The sequence below is a fragment of the Thalassophryne amazonica genome, chromosome 3 (genome assembly GCF_902500255.1).
Source record: "Thalassophryne amazonica chromosome 3, fThaAma1.1, whole genome shotgun sequence".
NCBI classification, from domain to species: Eukaryota; Metazoa; Chordata; class Actinopteri; order Batrachoidiformes; family Batrachoididae; genus Thalassophryne; species Thalassophryne amazonica.
Window position 1 is genome coordinate 30,387,277 of NC_047105.1, and position 17,474 is coordinate 30,404,750.

At 40.8% G+C, this 17,474-nt stretch overlaps 1 protein-coding gene across 1 annotated transcript in view; it reads right to left on the reverse strand.

The window, feature by feature from the left end:
• The window catches only part of ccndbp1 (cyclin D-type binding-protein 1), a 34,536-nt gene that overhangs the window by 1,316 nt on the left and 15,746 nt on the right, over positions 1–17,474 (reverse strand). The window contains exons 6-10 of the mRNA XM_034165973.1: positions 15,151–15,224; positions 12,259–12,335; positions 11,645–11,904; positions 6,996–7,055; positions 729–775 (exon numbers count right to left, since the gene is read on the reverse strand). Coding sequence (XP_034021864.1) covers positions 754–775; positions 6,996–7,055; positions 11,645–11,904; positions 12,259–12,335; positions 15,151–15,224 — 493 coding nt within the window. The 3' untranslated portion in view covers positions 729–753. The remainder of the gene's footprint in view (positions 1–728; positions 776–6,995; positions 7,056–11,644; positions 11,905–12,258; positions 12,336–15,150; positions 15,225–17,474) is intronic.

Consider the following 17,474-nt stretch of genomic DNA (forward strand, 5'->3'; position numbering starts at 1 on the left):
TCGAGACCCAGATGAGGACGACGAGCATGCAGATGAGCTTCCCTGAGACAGTTTCTGACAGTTTGTGCAGAAATTCTTTGGTTATAGCAAACCGATTGTTTCAGCAGCTGTCCGAGTGGCTGGTCTCAGACGATCTTGGAGGTGAACATGCTGGATGTGGAGGTCCTGGGCTGGTGTGGTTACACGTGTCCTGCGGTTGTGAGGCGGGTTGGATGTACTGACAAATTCTCTGAAACGCCTTTGAGACTGCTTATGGTAGAGAAATGACATTCAATACACGAGCAACAGCTCTGGTTGACATTCCTGCTGTCAGCATGCCAATTGCACGCTCCCTCAAATCTTGCGACATCTGTGGCAATTGTGCTGTGTGATAAAACTGCACCTTTCAGAGTGGCCTTTTATTGTGGACAGTCTAAGGCACACCTGTGCACTAATCATGGTGTCTAATCAGCATCTTGATATGGCACACCGTGAGGTGGGATGGATTATCTCAGCAAAGGAGAAGTGCTCACTATCACAGATTTAGACTGGTTTGTGAACAATATTTGAGGGAAATGGTGATATTGTGTATGTGGAAAAAGTTTTAGATCTTTGAGTTCATCTCATACAAAATGGGAGCAAAACCAAAAGTGTTGTGTTTATATTTTTGTTGAGTGTATTTGATTGACGGTTGCGTGCCTGTTAGCTTGAAACACTAAAATCAGGTTCTTTCAGAGCTTGTGTGATACCTGATGATGTGCAGAACTTTCTTTATCAGCACTGCCAGTTTGGACACCTGCAAAGAAACAAATACACATCTTCACTTCCTAGTTTGGAAAAAAACAAAACAACAACAACAAAAAAAACATTTATTAGGAACCAGGGATGGGTATTGTTCAGATTTTAACCATGTCTGGATTGGAAATGGTTAAATACAGCATCAATGTGTATTGACACAAAATGTGCAAAATAATGTAAGTAATAATAATAAACAGAAAATGTATTTATGTGTTAGTTTCTCAGTATTGACAGCAAAACTCATATCGTTAGAGGCTAACAATACTACAGACTTCAACAACGTATGTTGCATTCATGACATATTGTAAAGTCTGAAAGTACAAGCTCCAACTCAGAAACACGTAAGTTGCCCATAAGGTCAGGGACACAACTGTAAGTTGATTTTTGGCTGTCAGCCCGTCATATTTTCACCAAAAGTTTACTTCTCAAATGAATAAACAGCCGAAACTTTGTTCCACATTTGAGCAGCAAAGCTTCAACAATTAGTGTCCTCAGTTCCCAAACGCTTATTGAGTGTTGTTAGAAGGAAAGGTGATGTAACACAGTGGGAAACATACCACTGTCCCAGCTTTTTTGAAACGTGTTGCAGGCATCCATTTCAAAATGAGCAAATATTTACACAAAAACAAAGTTTATCAATTTGAACATTAAATATCTTGTCTTTGTGGTGTATTCAATTGAATATAGGTTGAAGTGGATTTGTAAATCATTGTATTCTGCTTATATTTACATTTTACACAATGTCCCAACTTCATTGGAACTGGGGTTGTACTTTTATTTATGTTTGCACTGTTTAGCTGAACCTGCCAGTACTGTAGTTTTTGCAAAGACATGTGCAATAATTGATGCTGTCACTAAATTCAGACTACAAATATGTCTTTATTGTCACAATTTTCTAAGATATTGGAAAAACGTTATAATAACAGAATCGATAAATTTATTGAATGACACAGCTTGCTTGATGACAGTCAGTATGGGTTTAGAGCGAAAAGGTCCACTGCACTGGCTTTGTTTGATGTAACAGAAGAGATCAATAAACATGCGGACCAAAGTAATTAGTTTATTTATTGATCTAAGAAAAGCTTTTGACACAGTTGATCACAACATATTATTTCAAAAGATGGAACTCTATGGTGGTCCCTCTGTTTCAGAAGGGGGACCGGAGGGTGTGTTCTAACTACAGAGGGATCACACTCCTCAGCCTCCCCGGTAAGGTCTATACCAGAGTACTGGAGAGGAGAATTCGACCAATAGTCGAACCTCGGATTCAGGAGGAGCAGTGTGGTTTTCGTCCCGGTCGCGGCACACTGGACCAGCTCTACACACTCCATCGGGTGCTCGAGAGTTCATGGGAGTTCGCCCAACCAGTCCACATGTGCTTTGTGGATCTGGAGAAGGCGTTCGACCATGTCCCTCGGGGCACCCTGTGGGGGGTGTTCCAGGAGTACAGGGTCTGGGGTCCTTTGCTAAGGGCTATCCGGTCCCTGCACGACCGCAGCAGCAGTTTGGTTCGCATTGCCGGTAGTAAGTCAAACCTGTTTCCCGTGCACGCTGGCTTCTGCCAGGGCTGTCCTTTGTCACCGGTTCTGTTCATTATCTTTATGGACAGAATTTCTAGGCACAGCCAGGGTGGAGAGGGGTCCCGGTTTGGGAACCACAGAATCTCATCTCTGCTGTTTGCGGACGATGTGTTCTGTTGGCTTCGTCAAATCAGGACATTCAGCGTACACTGGGGCGGTTTGCAGCTGAGTGGGAAGCGTCCGGGATGAAAATCCGCACCTCCAAATCCGAGGCCATGGTTCTCGACCGGAAAAAGGTGCCTTGCCCTCTTCAGGTCGGTGGAGTGTCCTTGCCTCAAGTGGAGGAGTATAAGTATCTCGGGGTCTTGTTCACGAGGGAGCGACGGATGGAGCGTGAGAGCGACAGATGGAGCGTGAGAGCGACAGATGGAGCGTGAGAGCGACAGATGGAGCGGTGCAGCGTCTGCAGTGATGCGGTCACTGTATCGGACCGTCATGGTGAAGAGAGAGCTGAGTAGGGGGGCAAAGCTCTCGATTTACCGATCGATCTACGTTCCGACCCTCACTTATGGTCATGAGATTTGGCTCATGACCGAAAGAACGAGATCGCGAGTACAAGCGGCCGAGATGAGTTTCTTCTGCAGGGGTGGCTGGGCTCTCCCTTAGAGATAGGGTGAGGAGCTCAGTCACTCGGGAGCAGCTAGGAGTCGAGCCGCTGCTCCTCCACGTCGAAAGGAGCCAGCTGAGGTGGCTCTGGCATCTTTTTCAGATGCCCCCTGGACGCCTCGCTGGAGAGGTGTTCCAGACACGTCCCACTGGGAGGAGGCCCCGGGGAAGACCCAGGACACGCTGGAGGGACTATGTTTCTCGGCTGGCTTGGGAACACCTCGGGGTTCCCCCGGAGGAGCTGGGAGAGGTGTGTGTGGATCGGGAGGTCTGGGTGGCTTTGCTTGAGCTGCTGCCCCCGCAACCCGACTCCGGATAAAGCAGAAGAAAATGGATGGATGGATGGAACTCTATGGGATCAGAGGAGTGGCTCTGGATTGGATTAAAAGCTATTTACAAAACCGGAAACAGTTTGTTAAATTTGGGGACTGCTGTTCTATGTATCTGGACATTGTTGCGGGGTTCCTCAGGGCTCTGGTTGGGACCAGAAATGTATTTATTTTATATATCAACGATTTATTAAAGTTTCAGATGTGTTTAAAGCAGTTCTCTTGCTGATGACACAACAATTATTAAAATAGTTGTTGCAATTATTAATTGCAACAATTATTTGATTAAGAACTGAAATTTATAAAGTTTAAGATTTGGTTTGATATTAACAAATCGTCATAAATTGGTCTAAAACTAAAATGATGTTATTTGGAATTATAAAAAGGATGTCCATATACAGTTAATATACTTGGGGTAACATGTGTCAAGAGAATAAGTTGTTAGTGTGATTATTGATGATAGAATTAACAGGAAAGCTCACATTCAACATATGCCAAAAGAAAACCCCAAAAGTATTGGCCAGTATTAATAAGCCAAGCACAGTCTTGATGGCAAATCACTACACAGTCTGTATTGCGCATTGATTGCACCTTACTTGACGTACTGTGCTGAAGTCTGGGGCAATAACTATAAAACTACAGTGTAACCATTATTCATCATTCAAAAAAGCGCATTAAGAATAATTCACAATGCAGGGTATCGGGATCGTACCAATCCATTGTTCATTAAATCGAAGATAATAAAACTTTACGATATGATTTCATTCAAGACTGTTCAATTGATGTATAAAGCACAAAATAAGCAATTACCATTTAGAATTTAAGAATATTTTACACAAAGAGAAGGAATGTATAATTTAAGGGGTTTATATTGTTTTATAATTGCTGGCACTAGGACGACCAGGAAATGCTTCTGTGTCTCCATTTGTGCTCCTAAAAAATGGAATAATCTACCTGAGAAACTCAAGCGATGTACAGATATCAACCGGTTCAAATATTTATACAAAGAAATGGTATTTTCCAAATATTTATTAGATGAATGTGGTTGAGTTGTGTTGTATGAAGGTGTTATACTTGAACCTTTTCTACTGAAATATGTAGGTGGTAACCAGTTTGTATTGAAGCTGTTTGGGAAATATTTGTTTTCTTTTAATTGTAATTATGAGCTGCTGTTTTTCAGAACGTTTATGAACAGGCACATATGCCTGGTTTGATTTGACTTCATAGAGGGGTGTAGGCGTTGATAAGCTTTACTTCTGCCTACGCCTTTAGGCACTGTGTACATTGTTTATTTTTTCTTACTGTCTTTTTTCTTTGACTACTTTGTTTATGAGTTTTGTTGTTGTACATGAGTGAATTTTTGTTGCATGGGTGTCTAATAAATTCAATTCAATTCAATACACTCACCTGAAACATTCCCACTTTGTTTTTCATTTATGATTTCATTTGAAAATGGCTCTTTGGGGCAGAGAGAGTGGATAAATATCTTAAAAATAAAATATTGCTTTACATAATTAAATATCCTGGACTACCTCGAAAAAGCTAATGTTGTCTAATGACAGCAGGGACTAATGGTCTTTTGCTTCTCCCATTTTTGCTGTTTCTCCCACAGCAGATCAGGTACAGATCACGTAGGAAAAAACAGAACAAGCTGGAACATGACAGCAAGTGTTGCAATCACTGAGCGATTTTCTGTCTCACACTTTGATATTAGGATTTATCATCTTCCTACACTTACATATTTTCCCATGAACCTTTGCCAGTGCATGCAGCAGTCTTACAACAACAGTGGTGCACATAAAGCTGCTGCCTTTACTGGATACCCGACAGATCTGAGACTAAGCTGCCAAAGTGATACCACACTCTGCTACACCAGCAGCCTGCATGTTCTAACAAATCTTTATAAGTTAAAAAACTGGTCAACGTCTGGCATAACTCCTCCATTCTGACAGGGGTCAACTTGTGCACGTGTGCATACGTGTGCTATTTCTGCCAACTTAACGCAGCTTACGTGTGCTATTTCTGCCAACTTAACGCAGCTTCTGTTTCAGACATAAAATACACAGACGTTAAGGGTGTCATGGATTCACGCATGTGAGGTCACATGGAGCTTGATCCTTATCTCAGGAATAGAGCTGCAATACTCGCAATGAAATGCAGGAGACATAACCGAGAAAGAAGCACAAAAATGAATTTGCATGGAACATAGAGACTGGACAATATGCAGGAATAAGAATGATCAGGAGATAACATGTCCCCCCGGTCCCAACAAATCACTAATACAAAGTGTTGGGGGATCATCCAAGTACACCCTTATGCCAAATATGAATGAAATTGGTCAACTGGTTCTTGAGATATCACGCTAAGACCCTGTCACACATAGTATGAATGTGAACAAGCTGAGCCGATTCAGGCCAAATAATCAATATTCATACTGATGTTCAATGAGTACTGGCAGAACTAAGACACAGCTGACTGTTTGCAACAATAAGACACCAGCATCTCCACCTGCCTGAAGGATTTTAGCCCCGATACCACAGGTCCCAGGTCCCACCCTCAATTGTTTCCCCACCTTTATAATCTCAGAGATTTGGTGATTCACAGCTAACTGGAACCCAAGGAGCAGAACATCTCAACCTCCTGGCACAATCAGTCTAATATAACTGCCCAAAGTAATAGGTCCATAAGGAGAGATCAAATATCTCCTTTTCTATCTTCAGTGCGATCACAGTCCACTTGCTCAGATCCCTATACAGCCTGGAATTAAATTTTCAGGGATTAATTTGAAGCAAATCAGACTGTGAAGCCTTGGCACAAGTACTCTGCCAAGAACAGAAGAACTCTATGGGTAGATCAATTAGCCCAAGATGATTGAAAAAGAAATTCAAGATTTGTTGAAGGTTGGAGATTCTGCAGTCGCCAGGTCCCTCACCTAAACTCAACACCACTTGAACAAACTTTACACCGCGTTCACGTCGGCTGGAAGTGGCAGACAGAAAACCAAATGTTCTATTGTTTTTAATGAGAGGTTGATGAAAAAAATCTGTGAGCACAGCACCATGACATCACTTGCCATCAATACTTAAAAATGTTCAGCTTTTGCAGCTTACTGCAGTGATAAGGACAAACCGGATGCTGTCTTATCTTCAGTAAGGAGGGAAAAATGGACAGCAAGAAATGGATTATTTAAGTGCAGAGAGTCGCCTGGTTTTAAACAGGTAAATGTGAACAATTTATGTGAAGTTATAGAAAGGAATTAATTTATAACCTCACAAAAAGTGAACTTTGTAAGCTGACACCATAGCCCCAAAATTTCCAGCCTTTAGGCACACGTGTCAAACTGATTCCAGAAATGGCCAAGAGGGCGCAGGTTTTCTTTGTAACCACCCACTGCACCAGGTGATTTCACTGATTAACATCACTTTGAGCAGATGGAATCAGTTAATCAGTGAATCACCTGCTGCAGTGGGTGGTTACAAAGAAAACCTGGACCCTCTTGGCCTTTTCTGGAATCAGTTTGACATAGTCAGTCCACTGAGTGGCAAGTCAGTGGACTGACTGACTTTAGTGAAGCAACTGGCAAGTCACTATCCCATTCAGTTTGAATGGGAATTTTACTGGTAGTGTATATCTCATAAAATGGATAAATTCTCCAATAATATGTGGTCCAAAATGTGTGCAAGTGTATGTGTGAGTGTATTACATTGTTTCTCCACTCCGTTTAGTCCATGGGAGGGTAAAGACAAGTGCAAGATCATCAACACTGATACACAGACAGAGAAAGAGAGAGATGATTAAACAGCTTGAATCTAGGCTTGAGTCTCCCATGTGTTTTCTGACGAACTGCAGCTGATATTACACTTTTTTAATTCATCCTGCCTCTGTCCCACTGTAAAGCAGTATAATTGGTGATGCAACAAACAGAAGTTTGCACTATGCACCCTTTCTTCAATTACAGCTGCAGAAGCCTAGAACTCCTTCAGAGCTGTCTCGGTGGCTTCTCGCACTAGAATACTTTTTGCATGGTCACTCAGTTTGTGAGAACTTCCTATGCCAGACAGACTGACCACACAGTACCATAGTCTTTGCATTATTGAATGACTGACGTAAATTCAGTCCAAGAAAATATTCAGTGACTTGTTAATGTTAACGTATCTATAACCTGACAGGTCTAAAGAACGCTGGCTGAAAAGTGATGATTTTTGTGAACAAAATGCTTTTAGTTTGTCCAGTTACTTATGGACTCTGAAAATTTTGTTCAAACCCTTGAAATAAGGCTAAAACGCAATACTACAAAATTACACACAGTGCATCAATGTCCAAATACTTATGGAGACTTGGGGTTGCCTGACAGTCAGAACATCAAATGTTAAACTCCAACACACACGATGCCTTGCACACATTCAATATGCATCTCAAAAATTAGAACATCATAGAAAAAAAAAAAATTATTTTCTCAGAAAGTGAAAATTTTATACATTCTTGAGTCATTATGTACCAAAAATGTTTCGAGCTTTTCAATTTTAATTTTGATAATTACAGCCCACAGCTAAAAAAAAAAAAAAAAAAAAGTATCTAAAAAACATTAGAATATTTAATTCCAAGTTTGAGTAACTCACTACTTCTGCAGTAAAATATTATGAATCTCTAAGTCTAGTTCAGTACACAATCATGCAGAAGACTGTTGACTCAGTTGTCCAGAAGGCACTCAGTGACACCCTCCTAAAGGAGGGTAAGCTACAGAAGGTCACTGCTGAAAGGGCTGGATCAAAACATATTCATGGAAAGTTTTTTAAAGCCATGGATTTAAGCCACAGCAAATTAAAAAATAAATAAATAAATAAATAATACAGCTTTGCTTTCCATTAAAAATAAATAAATAAATAATAACTTAATGAACAATCAAATCAAGGAACTTTTGCCTGTGACCCCAAGTGAAAAAAAATGTCCAATGTTTTACATAATATTTTAATATAAAATACTTCAACTATGATCCGTTACCGTACGGTAAGATTAGCTCCAAGAGACAGCTATGGACAGAGGCAACGCGACAACTTGCTAATCAATTTCAATTAGAGTGGGTGTTTTGCAGCAATAAGAGACAATGGTCGCTCTGCTGCCAGCTAGGTGGGGCTGAAATAGAACAGAAGTCTATTTTATGTAAATGCTGAGCAATGTGATACAGCGCCAGCCAATCTGAGTGAATAGGCAGCGTGATGTCAGCTGGTTGTTCACTCAAACAAAACAAACCAAAATAGCAGAATATGCTCCATAACAGCTGTATTTCTGTATAAATTTAATACGTTTCTCATATATTTTGTAGAAGTTAGCAAATAAACACATATCCCGGAAGCACCCATCAAGTAACAAAGCCGACTGCTCGTTGCTGTCATTTGTTGCTAATGTGACCGGAGGGTTACATCACTATTGTCAATCACTGTAAACAATACACAATGCACAGGTACATGTCACTCAGCATCTAGTTCTGTAATACCTGGTGCACAAACATGCAGAGCAGCTGACCGACACACCTCACACAACACTGTGCGTACTATATATTACTTTTTGCGCAATGTCCTACTTAACGAGTACTACGAGCGCTATGCTAAACTGGAGTCAAGTTCTCTGGAAGTGCATACCTGTTAATCTTTTTTTTTAGTTGATCTTATGAACTATTATATTCAGGGGTGCACATAAACGGTGCTTGTGCGTGCAAAAAATAATTATGCATAGCAGAAAACATTCATTATTTGTTTTATATAACAGCTAAACTAGATCCTTGTCATTTGATATTTTATTAATTTATAAACAACAGAAAAGGCACTTACATTTTGGTGTTTCACTGTAAAGTGTAATCCAGTGATGCTGTGCACTGACTTTGGACTTCCATAAAAAAAAAATAATAATAATAAAAAAAAAAGACTGTAGTTCCTCAGTGCACCCAAAAATCACATCAGCGTTTCATGTGAACAGGTCTTCATGCATCCAGACGGCTGACAGCGAAGTGGATTTTGGGTGTTTGTATCTTACAAGAATTAGCAGCGTCAGTTAGGTCAATCAAATTATGTCTTGGGAGAGTCGATGTCCCGCACGCACACACATGCACCCGTGCACACACCCACGCACGCAACCTGGTCGGCGCTTGTGCATGTACTACCAAAAAAGACTGTACGTCCTCAGTGCAGCAGGAAAAAAAAAAAATTAGTCCAGCTTTTCTTTCCAACTTCCTGCTAACAGCCTCCAGACAGCACAGTGGATTTGTTTTGTGTGTGCGGACACGAGGACGTGCGTGCGTGTGTGTGCATGCAGAGTGCAATGGTACCAAACATATGGAACCAAATTTGCACTCTAAATGCAACCAAGCTGCACTCTAAATGCAATGCAACACAAATGGGATGAATTAATCCATGTCATGTGACATACAAAGTACCAATCAAATGACAAGGATCCACTCAGCTGTTATATAATAATGTTTAGTACACACAATGGGCCTCATGTATCAACATTGCGCACTTGTGGCGTAAATTTACGGTGTAAATTTGAAGTACACCAAAGCTGCCGTGACATGTATCAAGCAGTGCGCACCTGCCCATTTCCGGCGTACGCCTGACATGACCTTGATAAATGCAGCGGGTGAAAACAATCGTAATTATAATAAACGCGCCCATAAATATTCAGACTCCGCTTCAGACACACCCTCATTTTACGACATGGAAGCCAGGAAGACGGCAAAGAAAAAGAACTCCACCAATCACGACGCATGCCAATAGAGCGTCAAAAGCGGCCGTCGTATCAATTGTTTTGAAGTATAATCAAAAAGTGTTACAGTGGTCCCTCGTTTATCGCGGGAGTTACGTTCTAAAAATAGCCCGTAATACGCGAAACCGCGACGTAGTCAGCGTTATTTTTTACAATTATTATAGACATTTTAAAGCTGTAAAACCCTGTAAAACCACTTTATACACTTTCTCAATCAGGCATGAACATTTTCTCACTTTTCTCTCGTGTGTAAACAAGTTCAAACCTTAGTAGAAAAATAAGACCAAACTGTTTTCAGGCCCAAACATTTGTTTGAGAAATAAAAATAAAACGTTTTCCTATAAATAATTATGATGGCTTTTAGAACTAACGAATTTAATTTTAACGATCAACGTACGAGGTTGGACACGTAAGAAATTATTAATAGTGACTGACCAGTATTTCACAGATCGCGCCTCTGCGTCCTGACGCCGCGCCTTTTTCCACTCACACCTGGCTGTAGGTGTCTGTTTCCGAGTGACAAACACAGTTATGAGTAGTTGTTGGCGCTCTTTTTTCTTCTGTGCGAGAAGATTCTTATAAACAGACACGCAGAACACAGAACACTGTAAAAAAAAAAAAAAAAAAAAAAAAAAAGGCATGGCATGCAAAACTGGACTACAAACTCCACGAAACGACGAGGCCACGAAGGGTGAACCGCGTTATAGCGAGGGACCACTGTATTCTCTTTTCACATGTCAATAATTCTTGACATGTGGATATTTGCTCACTCAATTAATAAGACACACCTAATTTTTTGGATTTCTTTATTCTTAAAATGTATTTCTTTATTTATTTTATTGTGACAAACGAATGGAGAAGACAAAACCTGATTGCAGCACGGACGAAGGGAATGAGAACACTACAGTTGTAATTATTAATTTCATTGTCAAACGATCACACCACATAAAGTTAAGCTCAGCGCTGCTCTGGCTCCAGGCTCTGGAGAAAAAGGCAAGCAGCGCTTTGTTTGCGGTCAGCGCTGTGGCCACGGATCATGCTCGATAGACCAGCAATCCCGCAAAAGCGGGATTTGTATTGATTATTATGTAGTATAATCAGGAAAGTGTTATTTATGTAACATATGCATTGATTTGTATAATGGCACTGTTTATCATGCCGATCATTTTCATTTTTATGTGGATTCCAGCACTGGTTCATTTTGGCGTATAATTTACACCACCTCTCGACCTGGTGTATATTTTCAGCGCAGCGTACGCCAACGACCACATTGATAAATGCCAAGTAGCATAGCCGTTTTGGCGTACACCCCATATACGCTCAAATATCTCCGTACGCAACGTTGATACATGAGGCCCAATGAGTCCCAGTTATGTGCACCCATGATTATATTATCTTGAGATATGATTCTTTTTCTGTTTTTTCTTTTTTATTAATTTTTTTTTAAAAAGCTTAAGGATTTTAGTTCATATGTAGTGAATCTAGACTATATAACATTTTCACTTTCTGAAACAAGGAACCAAAAAAAAAAATGTTGAAATTTTCCAAAACATTCTAGCTGTAGATACAGTTTTGTGTGTGTGTGTGTCCTACCTGGGACTAATGTCTTTGGTGAGGTCAGCCAGGTCATCCAGCTGGGCCAGGTTCTGTGCTGTGGTGACGTTACCGTTGGATCTGACCGCTGATGTTGTCTTCCTGAGACACGCTGCTGCTGCCTTCATCAGGCTGTGACATGGACCAATCACCCGTCTGTCCTTATCTGACCAGTAGGTATCTTGATTTCCTCGATGCTGCGCCCCCTCCTGGTCATCATCGAGGACATCACTGAATGGGTCATGTGAATCAGACACAGCCTAAGTAAAGGTGGAGGGGGCGGGGCAGAACACCAACAGTCTTAATGTAAATAAAGCTCATCCACTGAAAGCATGCAGAGGCGTTTTTACAACATGTGTTGATAACTCCTTTTCTAACATGTTCTAACAGATCATCATCATATTTTAGAAACACATCTGGACCAAACTTAATATTACGGATACATCTGTATGAATTAAATTCTGCACATTGCTCTGTCATTGATGTGAAAGGACCAGTAGGTATGGCAGTAGAACATCTCATCGATTCAAAGCACAAGTAAGAAGGTTGAAATTAATATTTAAAACTGTTTGATTTATAATATGTCGACCAGTACAAAGTGTTTGTACGTGTACCTGTTCAATTTCCTTGATGGCATCTTTCACAACTCCAGTCTGAGCGCTCAGAACCAGCAGCACTGCCGCCTTATTGTCTGTGGACACATACAAACAGTTTTCATTGTCATTGAAGCACTAAAACATTTGTTCAGTTTCCTTCATTTGACAAATAGATAAAAACTGTACTCATAAAGCCTGGACTGGAACAAACATATTACCACAACTTATATCGCTTCCCAATCAGAAAACTTCCTGCCCTGTGCGTTTGTCTTAAAAATCAACAGCCAAGAAAATTAAATTGGAATTATGTGACTGTACAGTGACAAAGTTCAATTTCAGTTTGTACAGGGGTCAAAAGTTACAATTGCTCTAATTTTGATAAGAAGTGATACAAATTATTGTTTGAGTTAATAGGGTTTTTAAAAAGGAATAGTTTGGCCCATGTGTCATGCTTAGTTATAACGTTACAGGGTAACATATGTCACATGTCATAGAATCCAATGGACGTCAACATTGTTTGACCTTTACTTTGTAGACCAAACATTCAACACAGACAAAACGATTCCATTTATTAATCCTTATTAGGTCAACCAATAATTTGCACCACCTTTTAACCAAAATTGGAGCCACTTTAACTTTTTGTACCTGTATAAACTGAAACTGACTTGTCACCATTCTTGCTGTTTTTACCCCATAACATTCAGTCACAGATTGTCTAAACTATACTTTTTTGGAATGTTTATGATCAGACAAATAATGTGGTGTAGTTTTCAATATGATTGGAGCATCTTTTTAATTTTGACCCCTACCTGACTGCTTATTGAAAATTCAAGTGGCCAATTGATTTTGTTTCAAGAGTTTAATGTCTAAGGAGTATTTGTGGCAAATCTGTTGCTTCTGTCAATGCTAGCAGGATTGCTTCAGTTATCTGCTGTACTACTCAGATCATGAGACAGAACTACTCTCTGACTTCAACAAGTGTACCATTTCATGCCACTCGGTGTCACTGTGGCAAAGCAGATCAATCAATCAATTCAATCAATTTTATTTATATAGCGCCAAATCACAACAAACAGTTGCCCCAAGGCGCTTTATATTGTAAGGCAAGGCCATACAATAATTACGTAAAAACCCCAACGGTCAAAACGACCCCCTGTGAGCAAGCACTTGGCTACAGTGGGAAGGAAAAACTCCCTTTTAACAGGAAGAAACCTCCAGCAGAACCAGGCTCACGGAGGGGCAGTCTTCTGCTGGGACTGGTTGGGGCTGAGGGAGAGAACCAGGAAAAAGACATGCTGTGGAGGGGAGCAGAAATCAATCACTAATGATTAAATGCAGAGTGGTGCATACAGAGCAAAAAGAGAAAGAAACACTCAGTGCATCATGGGAACCCCCCAGCAGTCTAAGTCTATAGCAGCATAACTAAGGGATGGTTCAGGGTCACCTGATCCAGCCCTAACTATAAGCTTTAGCAAAAAGGAAAGTTTTAAGCCTAATCTTAAAAGTAGAGAGGGTGTCTGTCTCCCTGATCTGAATTGGGAGCTGGTTCCACAGGAGAGGAGCCTGAAAGCTGAAGGCTCTGCCTCCCATTCTACTCTTACAAACCCTAGGAACTACAAGTAAGCCTGCAGTCTGAGAGCAAAGCGCTCTATTGGGGTGATATGGTACTATGAGGTCCCTAAGATAAGATGGGACCTGATTATTCAAAACCTTATAAGTAAGAAGAAGAATTTTAAATTCTATTCTAGAATTAACAGGAAGCCAATGAAGAGAGGCCAATATGGGTGAGATATGCTCTCTCCTTCTAGTCCCCGTTAGTACTCTAGCTGCAGCATTTTGAATTAACTGAAGGCTTTTCAGGGAACTTTTAGGACAACCTGATAATAATGAATTACAATAGTCCAGCCTAGAGGAAATAAATGCATGAATTAGTTTTTCAGCATCACTCTGAGACAAGACCTTTCTAATTTTAGAGATATTGCGTAAATGCAAAAAAGCAGTCCTACATATTTGTTTAATATGCGCCCTGAATGACATATCCTGATCAAAAATGACTCCAAGATTTCTCACAGTATTACTAGAAGTCAGGGTAATGCCATCCAGAGTAAGGATCTGGTTAGACACCATGTTTCTAAGATTTGTGGGGCCAAGTACAATAACTTCAGTTTTATCTGAGTTTAAAAGCAGGAAATTAGAGGTCATCCATGTCCTTATGTCTGTAAGACAATCCTGCAGTTTAGCTAATTGGTGTGTGTCCTCTGGCTTCATGGATAGATAAAGCTGGGTATCATCTGCGTAACAATGAAAATTTAAGCAATGCCGTCTAATAATACTGCCTAAGGGAAGCATGTATAAAGTGAATAAAATTGGTCCTAGATGTCAGGTTCAGAGTGTAAATTGTTGGTGGTGATGTAAATTCAGATGATGGCTCCGAAAGAAAAACTGCACATCAGCAGCAGAGGATATTTTAAGCTTGATCTTATGATATAATCAGCCGTGTCCGGTTTAACCAGTCGTTTGTATACTGAGTGACCTGTTTACATCCATTCAGAAATAGAAAATCAGTGCATGTAAACTTTTATTGAGCAGTTAATTCATTAAAGAATTCCTCAAAACAGGTATGAGTTTGCACTTAAATGTACATTTTTTGTTTGTTTTTAACCAACACAATTTCAACCACAAGTGTATAACGTGCAGTTGTAAAGCTGCACCGACACCTCATGCTACTACCACAAAATTGAAACAACAAAATTCATTTGTAAGGTGGAAGGTTTGAAGTCTTCACACTCTGCATACACCCCTGTTTTTTTTTTTCCCCCTGATGGTAAAACCATAAAATTCACCAAATTTATGTTTCAATTGCTTGCTTTTTATTGGGATTGAGCTAGTATTTTTGCTGAACCAGCTGACCTTGTGGCAACTGGGTGAAGCGATCGCAGGCTGACCACACGCCTCCTGTTGATGCCAGTTGCTCCTGGGACAGACTGGAGGACAGTGAGAGGTGAAGGTTTCAAAGACAAGAAAGGGAAGATAAGACAACAACAACAAAAGTTGATGTCAAGTTGCTGACTTCAAAATCAGTGCCAACCTTATCTTCGAGCATTGGTTAGACCTGATTGGTCTGTGCAAGGTACAGGTGAAACCAATCATGACTTTGCCTTTGAACAAAGCATTTCCTTCTTCATATACGTTTGCTCGTGTCGCTTGTGATGTCAAACAAAGGTCTTTGATCTATAAGCGCTGATCTGGATAGAACACTGGCCCACACACACACTGTACAAACTGCTGAAGCAAAAGGGCAGACATCTTACCACTCGCACGTTACGTGGACCGCACATAGATGGCTTATTAGAACATCAACTATTTCAAATAATAACCAAGCCAATTCTCTCATTTCCTTCTTTTTGTTCCCCACATAATGTAACCTTCATCCCTCCTAATCTATGTCTGCCACAATTAGCTATTTGATTTATTTCCTTTTTTTCTTTAAGTACTTTGACACTTTCTCTCCTTCTACTCTCAATTACGCAGATCTCACTGGGACAAATATTCAGGTCTAAAAATTATGATTCTTTAATAAAAGATTGTACAAGTGTTGTGTAATCACCAGCAAAGTTCATATATATATATATATATATATATATATATATATATATATATATATATATATATATATATACATACACACACTCAACAAAAATATAAACGCAACACTTTTGGTTTTGCTCCCATTTTGTATGAGATGAACTCAAAGATCTAAAACTTTTTCCACATACACAATATCACCATTTCCCTCAAATATTGTTCACAAACCAGTCTAAATCTGTGATAGTGAGCACTTCTCCTTTGCTGAGATAATCCATCCCACCTCACAGGTGTGCCATATCAAGATGCTGATTAGACACCATGATTAGTGCACAGATGTGCCTTAGACTGCCCACAATAAAAGGCCACTCTGAAAGGTGCAGTTTTATCACACAGCACAATGCCACAGATGTCGCAAGATTTGAGGGAGAGTGCAATTGGCATGCTGACAGCAGGAATGTCAACCAGAGCTGTTGCTCGTGTATTGAATGTTCATTTCTCTACCATAAGCCGTCTCCAAAAGCGTTTCAGAGAATTTGGCAGTACATCCAACCAGCCTCACAACCGCAGACCATGTGTAACCACACCAGCCCAGGACCTCCACATCCAGCATGTTCACCTCCAAGATCGTCCGAGACTAGCCACTCGGACAGCTGCTGAAACAATCGGTTTGCATAACCAAAGAATTTCTGCACAAACTGTCAGAAACCGTCTCAGGGAAGCTCACCTGCATGCTAGTCGTCCTCATCAGGGTCTCGACCTGACTCCAGTTCGTCGTCGTAACCGACTTTTGTGGGCAAATGCTCACATTCGCTGGCATTTGGCACGTTGGAGAGGTGTTCTCTTCACGGATGAATCCCGGTTCACACTGTTCAGGGCAGATGGCAGACAGCGTGTGTGGCGTCGTGTGGGTGAGCGGTTTTCTGATGTCAATGTTGAGGATCGAGTGGCCTATGGTGGCGGTGGGGTTATGGTATGGGCAGGCGTCTGTTATGGACGAAGAACACAGGTGCATTTTATTGATGGCATTTTGAATGCACAGAGATACTGTGACGAGATCCTGAGGCCCATTGTTGTGCCATACATCCAAGAACATCACCTCATGTTGCAGCAGGATAATGCACGGCCCCATGTTGCAAGGATCTGTACACAATTCTTGGAAGCTGAAAATGTCTCAGTTCTTGCATGGCCAGCATACTCACCGGACATGTCACCCATTGAGCATGTTTGGGATGCTCTGGACCGGCGTATACGACAGCGTGTACCAGTTCCTGCCAATATCCAGCAACTTTGCACAGCCATTGAAGAGGAGTGGACCAACATTCCACAGGCCACAATTGACAACCTGATCAACTCTATGCGAAGGAGATGTGTTGCACTGCATGAGGCAAATGGTGGTCACACCAGATACTGACTGGTATCCCCCCCAATAAAACAAAACTGCACCTTTCAGAGTGGCCTTTTATTGTGGACAGTCTAAGGCACACCTGTGCACTAATCATGGTGTCTAATCAGCATCTTGATATGGCACACCTGTGAGGTGGGATGGATTATCTCAGCAAAGGAGAAGTGCTCACTATCACAGATTTAGACTGGTTTGTGAACAGTATTTGAGGGAAATGGTGATATTGTGTATGTGGAAAAAGTTT